This window comes from Candida orthopsilosis (genome assembly GCF_000315875.1).
Source record: "Candida orthopsilosis Co 90-125, chromosome 3 draft sequence".
Lineage (NCBI taxonomy): Eukaryota > Fungi > Ascomycota > Pichiomycetes > Serinales > Debaryomycetaceae > Lodderomyces > Lodderomyces orthopsilosis.
In genome coordinates, this window is record NC_018296.1 from 288,870 (window position 1) to 307,812 (window position 18,943).

The following is an 18,943-nucleotide window of genomic DNA, read 5'->3' on the forward strand; positions in this document are numbered from 1 at the left end:
CGGACATGGCTCCGTACCTAGAAGCATTTACCCCAGAAGCATTTGTGGCAATCATTCCTGAGATCAACCCCAGCGGTCCACAATCGGTACCAAACATCAACCCGTATGGCTCCAAATCTTCATTAAGCTTTTGCCAATTAACACCACACTGTACAACAACATCCAAATCATTATCATTGACCGCCAACACTTTATTCATGCGCGAAGTATCTACAACAATTCCTCTTCGTGTTGAATGGAAATGGCCTTCAAGACTCGTTCCCCCGGAAAACGGAACTACCGGAACAAGTTCCCTATTACAAATCTTCAACACTTGTGATACTTCCTCGGTCGTCTTTGGATAAACAACGTAAAGTGGTACTTCATTTTCCAATGGTTTATGAGTTGTAAATTCATTTCCCGTATGATGATCAATTTCCGGTTTGCTATTAACCACGTCAATACCTAGTTTTTCGATTTCTGGGATCACTCGTGATATGTTCTGACAATACTTTGGCGGTTCAAGTGAAGTTAATTTTGTTGTTGATGATTTTGGAAATAAATGTAGTGGTGGGTTGGTCAATACTTCGTATCGGCCATACTTGTAAGCAACATATGATACGATTGCAGTGCTGGTGATACCAGCAAGTATAGGTCGCAACGGTAGTCTTCTCCACGACATAATCAGGGTATAATACGTATGATAAAGTGGGTCGTAAATGAGCTCATTTTGTATCTTGCTGAAAAATTGATGCAAAAATTAACTGCGATAGCCACAGTTATCAGCCAATTAAATTCAAGCTACGTAATGGCGAGGTTAACAGGCTTCATGTTACGCCACTTCTTTTTAACTTATAACTTATTTCATTAAAACTAACTATACATCACAAAATATAATCAGGCATACTGCTTACTTAGACAAGATTTCACCAGTTTCTATGGTCTTTTCAAATCTTTCTCTTTCATCAATTGATGGACGGTTCAACATGGCTTCCAAAGCTTCAGAGTATGGAGCCTTGTGTTTAGCTGGTGGGTTCAAGGTCTTGACCAAATCAAAGTAGTTTTCGTAAATGTCACCATCGTATCTACCAATAGCAGCATTGATCATCATATCGGACATTTGGAATGAATCAGTCAATCCAACAACATTTGGTCTGACTTGCTTGCATAATTTTGGAATGACAACCTTAGCCAAGTCGGTGATGGCATTGGTGGAAGCAACGTTAAAAGTCAAGAAGATACCAGCAAACTTGTCCAAAACGACGGTAGCAGCATATACTCTACCCAAGTCATACAAGTATGGTTTCAAGCTTTCGTCATCATGAGTGTCAACTCTTCTAGCATATTCACTCAACAAGTAGTGGTGAGCCTTCAATTTAGAAATGTTAACCAATTCAGCACCAACGAAATCAAAGTTTTCTTTTCTAACCGTCTTACCAGTTTCATAAGATAATCTGATGATAGCAACTTCCAAAGATTTGATAAAAGTCTTGAGGTCGGTGATATCATTAGCATTGTCCAAGACAACTTTGCTGGCTTCTGAGCCAGTGTATTCTTTCAATTGGTTCAAGAAATCTGAAGAACCCTTGACGACTTTACCGTCATCTTCAATAGCAAGGATGTGCTTAACCAATGGCTTACCAATGTTGATACCCAAGACATTGTTGTCACCTTCCCAAGTACATTGGACAACCCAATCGTTATAAGCTCTTCCGAAACCATTGTAACCTGAGTAACCGTGTCCACCACAAGCTTGTCTACATTGGTCAATACCTTCAGCAGCTAACCAAGTACAGGTGGATTTCAATGAACCGGAATCAATAAACAATGACTTCATAGCATCAATAGACTTCATGATACCTGCTTCATCACCTTCATCAACGGCATCATCCAATAACAACAAGGTTTCTTCAATAGTTCTTTCAACCTTCAAGGCACCAGCTGAAACAACATAAGCAGCAGCCAAGTATGGAAATAATCTCTTTTGATGCAATGGGTAGTCCAATAATTGTGTTTCCAAAGCTTCTTCATCGTCTTGGTCAACATTGTCACCTTTGAATTGTCTTCTACCAATAGCATATCTCAAAGCAATGGTAGAAACTCTGGCCAACATTCTGTATGAATCCAAAACCATCATAACTCTACCACCCAACAAAGCTGAGTAGGACAATTGTTCCAATGGTGGCAAGATAACTTCACCTTCTCTTGAAACTTTACAGAATTTTTGCAACATGAAGAATCTTGGAATTCTGACAGAGGAGAATTGGATCCAACCGTTATCAATACCATCTCTACCCATCTTAGCGCCAATGTCACCAACAGTGATACCTGGCATCAAATCGTGGTTGGAGTCTCTCAATGGAACAACAAAAGTCTTGACACCGTAATCTTCGCCATCAACAATCAATCTAGCATAAACAGTACAGTGAGTAGCTGAGTGAGCAGCACCACCAATCCACCATTTGGTAGCACCAATGTGTGGGGTGTTGATGATGAATTCGTCGTTTGCCTTATCAAAAGTAGCAGTAGTTTCAAGACCCATGACATTAGAACCATGAGCCAATTCAGTCATACCGAAACAACCGTAAATACCTCTAATATGAGCAGTGTGTTTGTCCAAAGCCCAGTATTTCAATTGATCATAAGTACCGTTACCTCTGATACATGAAATGAACAAACCCAAGTTAACACCAATTCTAGTACCAACAGCTGGGTCAAAAACACCAACTAATGACAACCTTCTGTTGAAAACATCGATAGAATCACCTTCCAAATATCTGGAAATTCTGTTGATTTTGACAGCAGTAAATTCTCTCAATTGTTCTTTACTCATATCATAGTAAGAACCATCAGTCCACAAAATTGGATCTCTTTCCATTTGTTGAGTCAAAGCTTTGATCAATTCAGCTCTTTCTTTGGAACCTTCCAAAAAGTATTGCATAGCTTGAGGATTAAACTTCTGAGCGTCTCTCTCAGTTTGAAGAGATGTCTTTGGGTCTGGGCCCTTGCTCAAACTAACATTTTTAGCAGTAAATGGAACAGACATTGTGATTTATATATGTATATGTTGTTGTGCGGAGGATGGAGGTGGCGTTAAAATATAATTTTCGTTAACAAATAAAGTAAATGTGTGTAAAATAATTCGAATGATTAAATAGTCAGACTATGTAATATGTGATGAATTAAATGTAAAAAGATATTGTAAAACAGTAAATCTGTGATGGTAAAAAAAGAAGCGAAAAGGAAAAGGAAAAGGGCAAGTAATTAAAATCTGGAGAAATATTTGATGATATTTATATTTGAAATTTAAAGTGGGAGACAATAATATTTTCACAGGGAAAACAAAAATAAAAAGAAGAAGTTGCATACTGCATATTAACAACCTTTTCACATTTTTCTTTTTATGGAGAAACAAACCAAAAACTGGTTTTCTATTTTTTCAACCGACAGAACAATCACAGTATATAAGGAAGTTTTTATAGACACGTTAGGTTGAGCTTGATCGTATACTACAATACCACATTGTTTGTCATTGATCTCTTTTCCTTCCCATCTCCTCCCCTTTCTTCTTCTATCTCTATGCCAGATAATCATGTTCCATGAAGTTACTCTTATCCTCTTTTTCGGCTAAAATACAAACCTTGTCGCATTACTTCACAGACGCGACATTGATAACCTACTTCCGAAACATTCGTCACTACTAATATTATTATTGTGTCGGAGTCTGAACTTTTTGTCTGTTTTTGTTTTTGATTTTAATTTTATGTCTGATTTCCCTCTATTTACTCCGCAAAATGTGGAAAAAATAAAATAAAATAAAATAAATAAGTAAATGAACTAGAGTATTGATGATGATGAAAATAAGCAATTTATTTTTTGCCTAACTCCGTCACAAAACAATAGAGCATCTCCTACGGAGTAAACATCCACTCTGAATAACTCCTCCTCTATGTCAACAGTAGTGCGCAATCGGAGATATCTTCTTTTGAATGAGAATGTCCCCCCACTATCCAAACTTGTCTTAAATTGGTACTTTATACCTTATTTCAGATCTCACAGGATGAAAGTCCCTGAATACTTATTTCAATGCAGCCCCCGCGTTTTGCCCCCCCTTTCTTCAAATGCAAAGTGTTAAAACCGCTAACGCTAATAGAGATTTTACGGGTTCACATCAGGTGCTTTTTTCTGCGAAGTGCTTGATTTCTGTATTCTCTAAGATCATATACTATGTCATCGGCCTCTTGGAGTTTCAATTTAGACCGATGTCCTCTGGGTGAAGTACAAAAGCTAAGGGTTTTTCACAGAGCCAAAGAAGAGGGGTGAAAGTAAAAGAATAGGTCTTTTTTTTTCATTTGTCTATTGTTACTAGAATTCTTTTTACCGAGGTCAATGTTTCGACCGAGGCCAAAATTTTCACGTGACTCTTTTTTTTTCCAAAAACTCTTAAACAATAGAACCGTTTTCTCATCACAAAGTGAAATCCTTGTATTATCACACGCCTCCTATTTGAAAGTGAGAAAGTAGAAGATATGACGAATACCTCTTTAGGTATAGTCACTTTTAAGGTATGACCTTTCAACATAAATCGGACTTTTTTTCAACTTGAGTAAGCGGGACCGCGGTCGATTCGAATCTTTCTTGTTTGTGTAGGAAGTTCTTGTTCCTCGGAAAACTAGAGATTAACTGTATATGATTTATTGTATCAACGGTGGCCTGATTTAACCCTTCATTGGCTATTTGGGTTGTAAGCTAGTCGCTTTAAAATAGCGGTTATGCTAAAGATTTGAATAAAGTTACACAATAGTTATACAACCTATCGCCAAAGTAAGGAAAAAGTACAATCTGATAATAAAATCATGTCATATATCATTCACCTTAAAAGTACTTTTCATGATCCATTTCAGAGTTTCAGTTTCATTGTTGGACCGTGGATCTTTATCATCACACCTTTGCGTTCTTTTCACTTTGAAGGTTCTGTGCATCTTCATTTGTAAGGGAATTATAAAAAAATGTGGGGTAACACTTGGGCATCAAAATGAAATTTTAGTTTACTCCGAAATATATGCGTGAAATTGTGTCAAACGTATTCCAGGCATAGATTAATAATTACCATATTGTTGTGACGTCGTTTAACTCCTCTGTAGCTTGTTTTGTTTCACATGCCTACCACTGTTTGAAGCGAAATGTTTGATATCAAGTGCGTTCGGCTTTTTACATTCTTTTATTATTCCTGCTTACCAGCTCAAAAACCGCTTAGGAAATCATGTCACAAATTCAAGAGTACACTTTCTAAATGGTTTCTTAACGAAGGTCTATTTTGCAACCTTTAGCTTTAGACATTTAACGGCACAATGTAGTGTACTAGTTGCCTAGTAGTGCTGAAATTTCTCTGTTTACCAAAGTTTCAATGAGTTTAATTGTTAACATGTTAAGAGAAAGTATGAAGTAAACGATATTGTTAATACCTCATATTTTGCTTGACTAGCACCACGGTCTTGCTCTTTTCATTGTGAGAGCACTTTCTTCTTGCGAGCTTAAATGCCTACCTAAAGCCATTGCAAGACAAATTTTGAATTTGCACCTACTTTAGGGCACATTTTATCAACCACAGTTTGCGTTTGCAGAGTTCCACTTTGAGTTTGCCATCATAACAGTAAAGAGTGACTTGATAAAGATCAGAGTAGTCACATTGCCCGTTGGGTGAATCTCATGCACGACTCTAGCAACCCACATTGTGTGAGCCTTGGTACGTCCTACATGTACCTGTGTAAACTGCTGTTTTCAGAGTCAAGGGTTAGCCATATCTAGCTTTTGGCTTTTAAGTTCCTACAAAATTAGAATACAGAAGGCAAGAGATATCGTAGGTCTACAATACTTGCTTGCATTGAGATGAGATTCTGTAGATGGTTTTGGATGTCATTTTAGAAAAATCTGGAACCGCTTTCCATTCCAATACAAGTAAGAATCTCCCGTATGTATCCAATTGTTACATTTTCATATCGATAATGTCCATCAACATGCTCAAAATCCCTATCATCTCTGATATACCCTTTTGCTAAACAAGTATTGCCATTCTTCCTTTTACATCTTCCCTTGAAATAGTAAAACACTCTATATTAACCAAACACTATGTACAACAGTTGAAAAGCTTTCTCGTAACCTATAATTGTGGCACCAACATATCCATCAATGGTGATTGGATGAATAAAACACCTAAACCGAATAAAGCAACTTGTGTACCAACAGCAAAAGCAGGGGTTTCTTTGATTTTTTGAAAAGTTGATTTCTCTTCTTTAGCCTTTGGTGGTGCTCTTGTTTGAAAGTTCATCTTTGATATGTAGTTGATATAATGAGAAGTGTTGTTGCTTTTGCATTTCAATTTTTTTTTTTCAACGTCATTGAATGCCATTTTTTTTTTTGATCGTTGGTGCACATCAATATCCAATACCATCGGAGTATAAACATACCAGATAGAACGAACAGGAATGGCTTCAATAGATGTTGAGTTAGGAGTTACTCCTGAAACTACTTATTCCATTGCTGGAAAACAAATCAAATTCAATAGCGAAGCGGATATTGAACCATACATTAAGGAACTAAACGAAGTTAAAAATGTCACCAAGATTGATTTCTCGGGAAACACAATCGGAATTGAAGCATCTAAAGCATTAAGTGAAGCACTTTTGAAACATAAGGATACAGTTGTTGAAATCAACTTTTCTGATTTGTACACTGGACGTTTAAACACCGAGATCCCACAATCTTTGAATTATTTATTACCAGCATTATTGAAATTTCCAAACTTGAAGTTGATCAATTTAAGTGACAATGCGTTTGGTTTGCAAACTATAGACCCTATTGAGGCATATATTGCAAAAGCTGTATCATTGGAGCATTTGATTTTGTCAAATAATGGTATGGGTCCATTTGCAGGTTCAAGAATTGGTGGCTCATTGTTCAAGTTAGCCAAAGCCCAAATTGCTGCTAAAAAGTCTTCTTCATTAAAGACATTTATTTGTGGAAGAAACAGATTAGAAAACGGATCCGTAAATTACTTGGCCGTTGGGTTAAGAAACCACAAAGACTTGGAAGTGGTCAGATTATACCAAAATGGTATCAGACCAGCAGGTATTTCCAAATTAGTGGAAAAGGGATTGAGTCATAACAAGAAATTAAAGGTATTGGATTTGCAAGACAATACAATCACCACTTCTGGTGCCATAAAGTTAGCTGAATCGATTACCAACTGGCCAGACTTGGTTGAGTTGAACTTGAACGACTCTTTGTTGAAAAACAAAGGTTCATTAGAAGTTGTTAGAGCTTTTGGAAAAAACAAGAAGGAAAACTTGACTGTCCTCAAATTGCAATATAATGAACTAGAAACTGATAGTTTGGCAGTGTTGGCTGATTTGATTGGAGAGTATTTACCAAATTTGAAACTTTTGGAATTGAACGGTAATAGATTTGAGGAGGATTCAGAACATATAGAAAGTATCAAAGAAGTATTTGAAAAGAGAGGTTTTGGAGAAATTGATGAGTTGGATGAATTGGAGGAATTAGACAGTGATGAAGAGGAGGAAGAGGAAGAGGAAGAGGAAGATTCATTAGAAGTTGATCTTGATTTGGAGGAATTGGAGAAGGAACTTGCTGGTGTTAAACTTGAAAATAAAGATTCAGCTGTAGACGATATTGCTGATGAGTTATCAAAAGCTCATATTGAATAGGAATGTGTAACAATGTATAGGTTATTGAGTAAATTCTACTCTTTATCGGTAGCGTTTTACCCTAGGCGCGATTTTTCAAGAGGAACACATACGCATTTGCGTCCTACACGTCCACCGCCATGTCTAGTATATACAAACTATCCATAAAGGGTATCAGATCGTTTGAGCCTGAATCAGATGAAACAATTCAATTTGGTTTCCCATTGACTTTAATTTGTGGTCAGAATGGATGTGGTAAAACAACGGTGATTGAATGCCTACGATACGCAACTACGGGAAATTTACCTCCAAATTCAAAAGGTGGTGCTTTTGTTCATGATCCAAGTCTTAGCTCAAGAACCTCGGTGACGGGACAAGTGAAATTGGCATTCAAGAACGCCAATGGCAAATCAATGATCACAACAAGATCAGTACAAGCAAGCATCAAGAATACAAAATCTGCCAATGCTAACACCATCACGTTTAAATCCATGGAGGGACAACTAGCATACATTGAAAACGGTAAGAAAACAAGTATATCGTCCAAAAATGCTGAGCTTGACTCGCAAGTGCCTATTTTTCTCGGTGCATCGACTGCAATTTTAGATAATGTGATATTTTGTCATCAAGATGAGAGTTTGTGGCCCTTGAGTGAAGCATCAGTGTTGAAAAAGAAGTTTGATGATATATTTGAGGCATCAAAGTTTACCAAAGTCATTGATAATTTAAAAAGTATCAAAAAGGATATGGCCACTGATATAAAGTTGATTGAACAAAGTGTTAATCATTTGAAAATTGACAAGGATCGAGCAAAGAAAGTGCGTGATCGATTGGCAGAGATGAATCACTCAGTTGATACGTTTGCAGCAGAGATTAGCGAATTGAATATTCAAATTGAACAAAAGGATCTCGAGGCGGAAAAGTTATTTGCTACTAATCAAGAATTTCAAAAAACTTTGAGTGATTATGAAAACTTGTTGATGAAAAAGGCGTCGCTTGATGAGACCATTGACAGAATTAAAAGCTCAATTGAGATCTTGCCGGATAGTGATGAGGAGTTGTTTCACAAGCAGGAAAACTTTGCGGCAATTGTAGCGGAGAATAAAGAATCTATTGGTAAATTACAGAAGGTTGAAGATGGCCTAAACACTAGCTTAAGGGAAAAGACAGAAGAGTATAATGAAATGATTAGGTTGGATGGGTCACTCAAAGCTAAAAGAGCGGAATATGATGCAAACAAAGGCAAATTGACCAAATTGATGAATGAAAATGCTAAGGAAATAAAGATTAATCTTGGGGATGATGAGTCGAGAAATTTGACAAATTTCAAAAATGCTATAACCGCAAAACTTGTGGATCTCCAGAAGGAAGAAAAAGAGTTGATTCTGAATTACAGATCGATTGAAGTTGAGAGCCAAAAGCAGTTGAAAAAAATCGAGGATGAGATAATCAAAGATGAGCAGTCAATGGAATACATTGAACGCGATTTGCAAAAGTCTCAACAGAGTTTATCTCTGTTTAAAAAAAGATTGGACGCATCCTCGAACGATGAATCTGAGTTGGTTTCAAGAAAAGATGAGTTAGACGTGACTATAAAAGAACTCGACAACAAAAAGAGCAAGAAAGAGGTCAAAGAGCTTGATATTAAGATAACAAAAGCAAATGCCGAAAACGCAAAACTTGAATTTGAATTGGATGAGGTTGCAAAAAAGTTGCTGACAAGTAGTGAGCAGTCGGAGCTTAGAACAAGGATAAAGTTTTTGGAAGATGAAATAAAGTTAAAGAATGCGGAAATTACTAAGATCAGTCAAAAGATCAATAATGAATATAAAGAGGTGGTCGGTGGTGATCTTGACATTGATTTTGCTGAGCCCAACTTTAAAGAAAAATATGAAGAATTAAAATCGGAATTGGATAGTCAGCAAAAGAAAGTTTACGGCATACAAAGTGAAATTGATTCTTTAATGTCCTCGAGGCTGGGGATCTTGAATAACATATCAAACAACTCATTGAAAATTGATGAATTGAAAACCGACATTACCGAAGTTATTCAAGAATCAGAAATAGACGAGTATGAAAATATACTACGCGATTTGGAAGAAGATTATCGAAATGTAACGGAAGACGTAAACACCTCTGAAGTGACGAAAAGTTACGGTAAGTCGGCATTAGAAATGGCGGAAAAGAACAAATGCTGTTTATTATGTAAACGAATGTTTGATGATCCAGCGTTAACAAAGTTTATAGCAGAGTTAAGGCAAGGATTTGACGAGGAAAAGATTCGGAAAGTGAAAAGAAATGCAGAAGAAATTGGCAAAGAACTTGATGCTACAAAAAGTATCAGTTTGAAAGTGATTAATTATAGGGAGTGCGTTGCCTTGAAGCCTAAGCTTGAGAAAGAGTTGAGCATTTTTGATGACAAAATCAATACATTAAACAACTCATTAAAGAGTGAAACAAAAACTTTCGAAAGTTTAAGACATACATTTGAATCTGCAAACGACTTGAAAAAGCCACTTGATGATGCATCCAGATTGAATCATGAAGTGCAAGACCTTGATTTCAAGGTGGACAAGTTGAATGATGAGTTAGATGAATTTGGTTCTGCTGTAGGTTCAGTAGAAGAGTTGCAAAAGCAACAACGAGCTATCCATGTGAAAATCCGTGAAGTTAGACAAGAAGTGAGCGACCTCTCAGACGAAAAGTATAAAGTTCAAAAAGATATTCAACGGTTAGAAAATAATGTCAAGGACACCAAATTGACGATTAGTAACCTTGAACGATCCTTGGCTGAAGTCCTGAATATCAAGCGATCAATCGAAGATTCAGAAACAAGCATAGCAAGTCTCGAATCCAAAAGTAAAGAAATGAGATCGAAGCTACTACACTCAAGAAAAGACAGGGACAGGGCGTCTCATGAATTAGAGCAGGTTCAAATAGATCACTCTTTGGCAGGAAATAAGATGCTGAAAAGAATCAAGTCCCTTAACACATTAGTGGAAAGTTTTCAAACACTTTTAACCGCAATGTCTGATTTCGAAGCTATTGAGTTACCCAAAATGAAGAAGAACTCTGATAATATGGAAGCCATTGTCAAGGAGTGTGACTCCATAAAAGCACAAATTTTGGAAAACTCCAGCGAAATAAGAAAATACGAGAAATTAGTGATGGATTCCTCGCGAGTAGAGCATAACATTATGTCAAACATTGACTATCGTGCCCAAATCAATCGTTTGGATGAAACTGAATTTCAATTGAATTCAATGGATATCGAGAATGCTCAATTGCAAAAGGAAGAGTATCAACAAAATTCCAAACGCATTCGAGATGAAATCTCGAATCTCTCGTCAGAACATGCTGGGAAAGTAGGTGAAGTCAAGCAAATCAAGGATCAGATTGAAACATTGAAAAAGGAATTGGCAACGGAGTATAAGAATGTTGACGAAATGTATCATGAGGAATGGATCAAGTTACAAACTAATTTACTTGTGTCTAACGACATTCAAAATTATTCTAAAGCGTTGGACAATGCCATTATGAAATACCATAGTATAAAAATGGAAGATATAAATCGTATTTTGACTGAATTATGGTCGCAAACCTATCAAGGAACAGATATTTCCACTATAGCAATCAAAAGTGATGTTAACCTACAAACTAAGGGGAACAGATCGTACAATTATCGAGTGGTTATGGTTAAAGATTCAAGTGAGTTAGACATGCGAGGTCGTTGTTCGGCGGGTCAGAAAGTTTTGGCCAGTATATTGATTCGGTTAGCATTGGCAGAATGTTTTGGATCAAATTGTGGTATAATTGCTTTGGATGAGCCCACAACAAATTTGGATAGTGAGAATGCAGAAGCATTGGCAACAGCTTTGAACAGAGTCATTGATTATAGGAAACGGCAACTGAATTTCCAATTGATTGTTATTACTCATGATGAAAAGTTCTTGAGCCATTTACGAGGCTTTACTGATCATTATTACCGAATTGACAGAGACGAAAAGAGCAAATCGAGAATTTATAGAATGAGCTTTGCAACAAGATAGCTAGTGGCTTATTTAACAGGATTTTGGTGATCTATCCACATTTTTCGGGAAAGGTGACTCTTCAACACACACCAGATATGGAGGAACTAAAAGTAGTGTGTCGATTGAAATTTCTAATTTGGTGTAAGTTATTCTCTTCCTTGATTTGTGTGATAATTTTATCCTTGTGTTTCCATAAATGTTCCAAATACCTTTCTAATTTCTTTCTCCTATTGGGAATTCTAGCAATCGATCTCACTTTGACATAAACAAGCACAGTGATAGGATCTTTCGATGAGAAATTTTCAAACAATGTAGGTGGGTGATAATTTAATTCATCACCCTGTCGACGACAGTACAAAATAGTCAAATCGTACAAATTGGAGTAAGGATGGGGTTTGAATTTGGTCAAAGCGGTGATTGTATTGTAGAAAGCCGAGTAACGTGGGTAGAGTAAATGCTCTAATTTTGGTAAGAAATACTTTTCGCCAATTTGTTGTTGTAATTCATATCCTTCAAGGGTCCATACATTCACTTCTGGGAATAACACAATCCATTCAGAAAATTTACTCTTGAGCAACTTCGCAAAGACATATAGAATTGAGCTTTCTTCTAGCTCCCAGTTTTCATCTGTTTTCAACAAATGAGTCAATATTTTGATCGTTGGAACTCTCCATATTAGAAACCATGAGAAATAATTGATAATCGGTAATTTAAGCTCCCTCTTGCGTGGGAGTTTATCTTTTATATCTTTTTCTGATTTTGTAGATAGTCTTGACAAATGTTGGAGGACAAAACAGTCTGCTAATGAGGCATGATTGCTAATAACCACTGCTGGATTTGGACTAAGTTCGTCTCCCATTACTTTAATTTTGACTTTGTTTAAACGCTTCAAAGGGTTAGTGTCTCACCGAAAAGGAAGCTTTAAATAAACACATACCATTAAGTAGAGTCCAAAATCCCAGAAGAAGGTACCACATTTGTTTTTGATCAAATATGCTGTCTCTGGAAATATCAATGCTAAAACTGTTGCAAAAACAGAAACCACATGATAAAATAGCATATAGAATAACAACATGAGTAGATTGCTCATTCCTTTGAGCCAGACCCCCAATGGTATATCTCTCTCTCTTGAATATCGAAGTCCAATAAGATCAATCAATTCCATGATTGGGTGTTAGGTTTTTGAAACTTCAACCCCTTAACTAAGGTGTGGTGCGTGAGATTTAAACTAAATTTATTTCACAAAAAGGACAATTAGAAAATTGAATTTTTGATCTCATCGCTTACACTAATTATCCTCATCCAACCACAACAAAGTACATAATGTCAAGGTTAATTGTCAAGGGGCTCCCAAAGTATTACACTGAGGAGAATTTGAAAAAACACTTCAGCCAACAAGGTGACGTAACTGATGTCAAGTTGGTGAAATCGAAGAACGGAGAGTCAAGAAGATTTGCATTTATTGGCTACAAATCTGATGAGTCGGCCGAGAAAGCAGTAAAATTCTTTAATAAATCATTCATTGACACTTCAAGGATAGATGTTCAACTAGCAAAGTCGTTTTCTGACCCAGATGTACCACTATCGTTCAAAGAAAAGAGAAAGAGGGAGAATGAAAGGTTAAGGAGGGAGGAGGAACTTTTGATTGAAGAGAATAACAGACTTAAAGCTAAGAAGCAAAGGACCGAACGAAAATCATTGATCGAAGAAGAGATGGAAAATGATCCAAAGTTTAAGGAATACATGGAGGTAATGAAACCATCACATCAAGTCAAGTCATGGGCAAATGATACCATAGCCGATGGTTCAGGAGGTCCCTCGAATGCAGATTTGGAAAGAGCATTAGAAGGGGGTAAGAGTAATGCAGCTGAAGTTTCCAAACCCGAGGTAGCAGAGGCGCAAGAACAAGAAAGCGATGATGAATACAATGATTTCAATGGTTCAGTAGATAACGAAGATGAAGAAGAGGAGATGATGCTCTTGAATGCGGTGGATGAGAATGAAACAGGTACATTGGCTAAAGATGAAAATGTTTCTGATTTGGATTGGCTAAAATCTCGAAGCATTCGTATCAAAGAAGATGGTGAATTTCCCGAAAATGTCTCTGAAAATCAAACCACAACACAAGAAGAGCATCCAGTCAGTCCTGTGGTAGAACACAAATCCGAAGAAGACAAAATAAGGGATAGGATTGAAGAAACAGGAAGATTGTTTATCAGAAATATCCTGTACGATGCCACTGAAGACGATTTTAGACACTTGTTTGAGTCGTATGGACCACTTGAGGAGGTGCACATTGCTGTTGATACAAGAACAAATAAATCAAAAGGTTTCGTTTACATTCAATTTGTGAACACCGAAGATGCAGTCAATGCGTTTGAGTCACTCGATAAGCAAATCTTCCAGGGTAGGCTATTGCATATTCTTGCAGCAGATAAGAAAAAGAGTCACCGACTCGATGAATTTGATTTAAAGAATTTACCTTTGAAAAAGCAAAGAGAATTGAAAAAGAAAGCTCAGGCTTCAAAAAACCAGTTCAGTTGGAATTCGCTTTATATGAATACAGATGCGGTCATGGAGTCCATGGCAGCAAAATTGGGTGTGACGAAGTCACAATTAATCAACCCTGAAAACTCAAGCTCGGCGGTGAAACAAGCACTTGCTGAAGCCCATGTGATTGGTGATGTAAGGAAGTTCTTTGAAGAACGAGGGGTTGATCTTGCAAGCTTCAACAAAAAGGAAAAAGATGACAAGGTAATATTAGTCAAGAATTTTTCATTTGGCACTACTGTAGAAGAGTTGGGTGAGCTATTTTCACAGTACGGCAAGCTCAAAAGGATAATAATGCCTCCATCGGGAACTATTGCAATTATTGAGTTCAATGACGCTCCTAGCGCCAGAGCTGCATTTACAAAACTAGCTTATAAACGATTTGGTTCAAGCATTCTTTACTTGGAGAAAGGTCCTAAAGATTTATTTACTCGCGAGCCCGTCGAAAATGAAAATGTTGAATTATCCGAGCCTGAGAAGGTTGTTGAAGCAAAAGTGTCGGCTAGTGATATTCTTGGTGAACCGGAAGTTGAAGAAGAAGAAATTGAGGGTCCTACGGTGTCTGTGTTTGTTAAGAATCTTAACTTTAGCACAACAGTGCAACAACTATCTAACTTATTTAAGTCACTACCTGGCTTTGTTTTAGCCACCGTTAAAACCAAACCCGATCCAAAAGATGCTGGAAAGATATTAAGTATGGGCTTTGGTTTTGTTGAATTCAAGTCGCTAGCTCAAGCAAATGCGGCAATTGCTACATTGGATGGGCATGTCTTGGATGGCCACAAGTTACAATTGAAAATTTCTCATAAGCAAGGGACAGCCACGTCTGCCACTGCGCCATCCAAATCTGCCAAGACAAGCAAAATCATTATCAAGAACTTGCCATTTGAGGCTTCTCGTAAGGATCTTTTGGAGTTATTCGGGGCTTTTGGTCAATTAAAATCAGTTAGAGTTCCCAAGAAATTCGATCAAAGTGCAAGAGGTTTTGCCTTTGTTGAGTTTAACTTGTTGAAAGAGGCTGAAGATGCCATGAAACAATTAGAGGGTGTACATTTATTGGGAAGACGTTTGGTTATGCAATATGCTGAACAAGATTCTGAAGATGCTGAGGCTGAAATTGAGAGAATGACCAAGAAGGTGAAGAGGCAAGTTGGAACGCAGAATTTGGCAGCTGCTAGGTTGGCTGGTAAATCCAAGATTGAATTGGAAGAGAAGGATGATGACTTTAAGTAGTTTTTTATAGAAAGGATCTCTAAACAATGAATAAGCGCTACAGAATCGAAAAGAAAAAAATTCTGATTCGTAACCACACCTTATCTAACTCCACCACTAAAAGAATGTTTCAATCGTTACGACTTATAAAGCCTAGTCTAGGTCGTAATTATTTGTTCAGCAACAGCAGTCTTTTATCATTAACATTCAAAAATATACGACAAACCAAAAATGTTTCGTTCAACAGCAATGTTCAAATCTTACAATCATCGATGAACCCATGGCAAAGAAATTTCCTTAAACAATTTATGAATCAACAAGTGAAACAGTCGCCACTAAGTAGAAGTCCAACTTGGAAGAGCTATAACCTGTATTACAACAGATCTAATTGGGAAAAGTTGAAGAAGCCTTTGTTATTCACTGTGGCATTTTTTGTGGGAACAACGATTTTAACTCCGTATTTATACGATCATACACCTTTGTCGGTGCTTAAACAATACCCACAGGCTTTGGTATGGGGAATTATTGCCATAAATGGTGCTGTGTTTTTAATGTGGAGAGTGCCCCAATTGCAACGTTTCACAATGCAATATGCCATTTTGTTCAAAGATAATATCCAATCTCCTTGGACATTGTTGTGGTCGGCATTCTCTCATCAAAGTTTTGCCCATTTCTTCATTAATATGCTTTGTTTCCAATCATTTGCCGTGTCCTTGGTGGGTATACTTGGTGTGTCGAACTTCACCATCATGTATTTAAATGCTGCTGTTCTTTCATCATTTGCATCCCTTGCAATCCCAATGTTTTTGGGTAGTTCATTGGCAGTTGCATCACTTGGTGCATCAGGTGCAATTTTTGGAGTGTTTGGTTGTTTTTCATATTTGTTTCCAGCCTCACCTGTGGGTATATTTTTTATCCCTGTTCCTGGTGGAGCTTGGGTGTTGTTTTTAGGTACTATGCTTTGGAATGCCGCTGGATGTGTTTTGCGATGGGGAACCTTTGACTATGCTGCACATTTAGGAGGTAGTTTGGTTGGAATTGCCTATGGTTACTACTTTAACAAAAAGAGAAGAGAACAGATTAGAAGAAGAAGATTGATATTAGATTTTTAGACTACATACCCACTTGTATATATTATTCTGGATTCATGCGAAACTAACTTTTTTCCTCTTTGGTGTTGACTCTTGAGCTTCCTCCTCTTCCTTTCTAGCTTTTGCATTCTTTCTCCTAGTTGATCTAGCGACTGAAGCTTTATTTCTCAATTCATCTTTCTTTCCATCCAATTTGTCCCTCTTTTGTTGTTCCTTTCTTTCGATCTCTTGTCTCTTTAATTCTCGTATTTCTTCCAATCTCTTGGACTTTTCCAATTTACTTTCATTAACCTGGTCATGTTTGTCATTTATACTCTTGACTAATCTAGTTAAGGTCAATTTATCATGATCATCAACAAATTTCTTTCCCTTTTTGCCTTTCTTGACTTTGACTCCTGGTACAATCGCCCGATTCAAAGTTGGTATGTCCAACTGTTCTTCCTTGTATTCTTTACCATTCTTTGCACCATATAGCCTTATTTTAGCCTGTTGTTTTTTGACTTGTAATTTAGATAGCTTTTTGACTTTTGACTTTGGAGTTAATTTTGGTTGGTCCGCAAGAAGATTTCTTGCTGCGGAGTCGGAAACAATATCTGATTCATTTTCCCTCGTCTTGTTCTGAGTGTTCTTTCTCTTAGCTGTCTTGGACTGTCTAGGTGCCATTATGATGATTTGTTATGGGAAGAAGAGATGTGATAGAGAGATGAGATAATCGACACAAAAAAAATTGTCAATGTATGAGAAGTACAAAGTCAACGGCACACGAGAATGAAGTTTCTATGACTTGATTCATATTCTCACTTGCGAATGAAAGAGCGCCTTCTATCATTGAAAACGATCAACCGTGAATAATTAATGTCTAACGGGTAGTAATGGAAGTTGAGAACCGAGCAGCTTTCCCGCTTCTGAATTTTACTGGCCCAGAGTGATCACTGAGACCACAAAGGACGGAACTACCAGACAGTCCACGAAAATCTAATTTCTGGTGCCACAACCAAGGGCTCCTATTCATGTAACGTATATAAACTGAGACTTTTTTCGCTTTATGAATTTCTACCGTTTGATTCAGTACATTACAAGAATGTTTCTCACGTCATTTCGACTCGCTAACTTGTTCCTTCTCGGTAATGGATTATATAAATCCCTAACGACTAAACTACCACCACATTTAATCAAGTCGGGTCAATTCCAATTCATTACCAATTGTTCATTGTTGCTCACGGTAGTCAATCTTTTATGGGCCCTACTTGGCCACAACTCAATTTGGCTCTACAACTTAACTAGTAACTTGGAGTTCGATGTTATTGTCTTATTGGACAATGGCACTTTTGTTTCCGCTAATGGTGGCTGAGGATGATGTTGATCGCAGCCTGTTTATGGATTAAAAGTACACGCACTCCCTTTTATCTATTTGAGCATTGACTACCAACTGAAAATGTCCTTTATTGCATCAACTATACTTACTTTTGGGTTTGTTTTTGTTTATTGGTTGTATATAGAATGGGAATGTGGGAAACATATCACTGATGGAGTTAGTGGATATCCGTATCCATTCTTAAAGGGAAAGAGCCAATGGCAGAGATTTTTGTGTATTTCTGTGTTTGGCATCACAGCCTGTTGTAATTGGTTTATCTTGTGTATAAGAAGTACAACTTTATAGTAATTTCAATTTGCAACAATTCAATTCGTCTACTCAACTCTACTCTTTTTTTTTTTCGCCAATAGATATCTCCTGATATTTCGATTCCAAACTACCCAACTTTCCCCAATCAATGGTATTTGATTTCCCCCTTTTCCATATATTCTCCTTAGCTATATGCTCAAGTGGATTATGGGACTGCTTTCACCAGCGGCTTCCTCCACATTTGCTCAGAGGCGGCCAATTCCAATTCTTAACAAATGTATCGTTAATGCTAACGATTGCATATATTATTCTATCACTAAGCCGTATCAAAAGTTGTACTTTCTACAACGCGGTGACCAATTTAGAATTTGCAGTGACGGTAACCTACTGGATGTTGTTTCTCATATTTCCTCATCTTTTGAATACCAAAACACTCCCACCTACTTTCCAATTGGATTTCAAGATTCACCTTTGGCCGTATTTGTATCTTCTTGTATTAAAAGAAAGAAGTAATATCAGAGGGGTTACTTTAACAGGTGTGATACTCCTAATCTACTCATTATATGTTGAGTTGATTGTTGCAACTGATTCAACTCATGCCAGTAAATTTGCTTATCCATTTCTCAACAAATATTCCTTTTCAGGACGGGTGCTTTGGATGCTTGCAATTTGGGCCATTAGTAGTACAAACTACCTCATACTAAAATACATAAAGAAAATATAGAATTTAATTAACACTAGATTTTACTCATA

The 18,943-nt window shown here is 37.1% G+C and overlaps 12 protein-coding genes across 12 annotated transcripts in view; 7 read left to right on the forward strand and 5 right to left on the reverse strand. All coding sequences in view use genetic code 12, as the record gives it.

Annotated features, from left to right (window-relative positions):
* CORT_0C01420 (Dld2 protein) overlaps nt 1–661 on the reverse strand; it is a gene marked incomplete at both ends in the record, with an annotated part of 1,599 nt that extends 938 nt beyond the window's left edge. The window contains one exon of the mRNA XM_003868375.1: nt 1–661. This exon is cut by the window's left edge and continues 938 nt beyond it. Coding sequence (XP_003868423.1) covers nt 1–661 — 661 coding nt within the window.
* A 228-nt stretch (nt 662–889) lies between these two features.
* On the reverse strand, nt 890–3,025 carry CORT_0C01430 (Pox1-3 acyl-CoA oxidase; the record flags this gene model as incomplete). The annotated part of the gene is made up of 1 exon (XM_003868376.1): nt 890–3,025. One exon carries the CDS (start codon nt 3,023–3,025, stop codon nt 890–892), a length of 2,136 nt encoding a protein of 711 aa, XP_003868424.1.
* A 3,114-nt stretch (nt 3,026–6,139) lies between these two features.
* CORT_0C01440 (Tom6 protein) lies at nt 6,140–6,430 on the reverse strand (the record flags this gene model as incomplete). Its single annotated transcript, XM_003868377.1, has 1 exon — nt 6,140–6,430. The coding sequence occupies one exon, from the start codon at nt 6,428–6,430 to the stop codon at nt 6,140–6,142; it is 291 nt and encodes a 96-aa protein (XP_003868425.1).
* A 34-nt stretch (nt 6,431–6,464) lies between these two features.
* CORT_0C01450 (Rna1 GTPase-activating protein) lies at nt 6,465–7,703 on the forward strand (the record flags this gene model as incomplete). Its single annotated transcript, XM_003868378.1, has 1 exon — nt 6,465–7,703. One exon carries the CDS (start codon nt 6,465–6,467, stop codon nt 7,701–7,703), a length of 1,239 nt encoding a protein of 412 aa, XP_003868426.1.
* Nucleotides 7,704–7,822: 119 nt separating this feature from the next.
* Nucleotides 7,823–11,731, forward strand: CORT_0C01460 (Rad50 DNA double-strand break repair factor; the record flags this gene model as incomplete). Its single annotated transcript, XM_003868379.1, has 1 exon — nt 7,823–11,731. The coding sequence occupies one exon, from the start codon at nt 7,823–7,825 to the stop codon at nt 11,729–11,731; it is 3,909 nt and encodes a 1,302-aa protein (XP_003868427.1).
* Nucleotides 11,732–11,792: 61 nt separating this feature from the next.
* Nucleotides 11,793–12,878, reverse strand: CORT_0C01470 (Mum3 protein; the record flags this gene model as incomplete). The annotated part of the gene is made up of 2 exons (XM_003868380.1): nt 11,793–12,599; nt 12,651–12,878. The coding sequence occupies 2 exons, from the start codon at nt 12,876–12,878 to the stop codon at nt 11,793–11,795; spliced, it is 1,035 nt and encodes a 344-aa protein (XP_003868428.1).
* Nucleotides 12,879–13,036: 158 nt separating this feature from the next.
* On the forward strand, nt 13,037–15,496 carry CORT_0C01480 (hypothetical protein; the record flags this gene model as incomplete). The annotated part of the gene is made up of 1 exon (XM_003868381.1): nt 13,037–15,496. The coding sequence occupies one exon, from the start codon at nt 13,037–13,039 to the stop codon at nt 15,494–15,496; it is 2,460 nt and encodes an 819-aa protein (XP_003868429.1).
* Nucleotides 15,497–15,522: 26 nt separating this feature from the next.
* On the forward strand, nt 15,523–16,587 carry CORT_0C01490 (Pcp1 protein; the record flags this gene model as incomplete). Its single annotated transcript, XM_003868382.1, has 1 exon — nt 15,523–16,587. The coding sequence occupies one exon, from the start codon at nt 15,523–15,525 to the stop codon at nt 16,585–16,587; it is 1,065 nt and encodes a 354-aa protein (XP_003868430.1).
* A 33-nt stretch (nt 16,588–16,620) lies between these two features.
* Nucleotides 16,621–17,229, reverse strand: CORT_0C01500 (hypothetical protein; the record flags this gene model as incomplete). Its single annotated transcript, XM_003868383.1, has 1 exon — nt 16,621–17,229. The coding sequence occupies one exon, from the start codon at nt 17,227–17,229 to the stop codon at nt 16,621–16,623; it is 609 nt and encodes a 202-aa protein (XP_003868431.1).
* A 382-nt stretch (nt 17,230–17,611) lies between these two features.
* Nucleotides 17,612–17,917, forward strand: CORT_0C01510 (hypothetical protein; the record flags this gene model as incomplete). Its single annotated transcript, XM_003868384.1, has 1 exon — nt 17,612–17,917. One exon carries the CDS (start codon nt 17,612–17,614, stop codon nt 17,915–17,917), a length of 306 nt encoding a protein of 101 aa, XP_003868432.1.
* Nucleotides 17,918–18,001: 84 nt separating this feature from the next.
* CORT_0C01520 (hypothetical protein) lies at nt 18,002–18,226 on the forward strand (the record flags this gene model as incomplete). Its single annotated transcript, XM_003868385.1, has 1 exon — nt 18,002–18,226. One exon carries the CDS (start codon nt 18,002–18,004, stop codon nt 18,224–18,226), a length of 225 nt encoding a protein of 74 aa, XP_003868433.1.
* A 112-nt stretch (nt 18,227–18,338) lies between these two features.
* CORT_0C01530 (hypothetical protein) lies at nt 18,339–18,914 on the forward strand (the record flags this gene model as incomplete). Its single annotated transcript, XM_003868386.1, has 1 exon — nt 18,339–18,914. The coding sequence occupies one exon, from the start codon at nt 18,339–18,341 to the stop codon at nt 18,912–18,914; it is 576 nt and encodes a 191-aa protein (XP_003868434.1).
* Nucleotides 18,915–18,943: the final 29 nt, after the last annotated feature.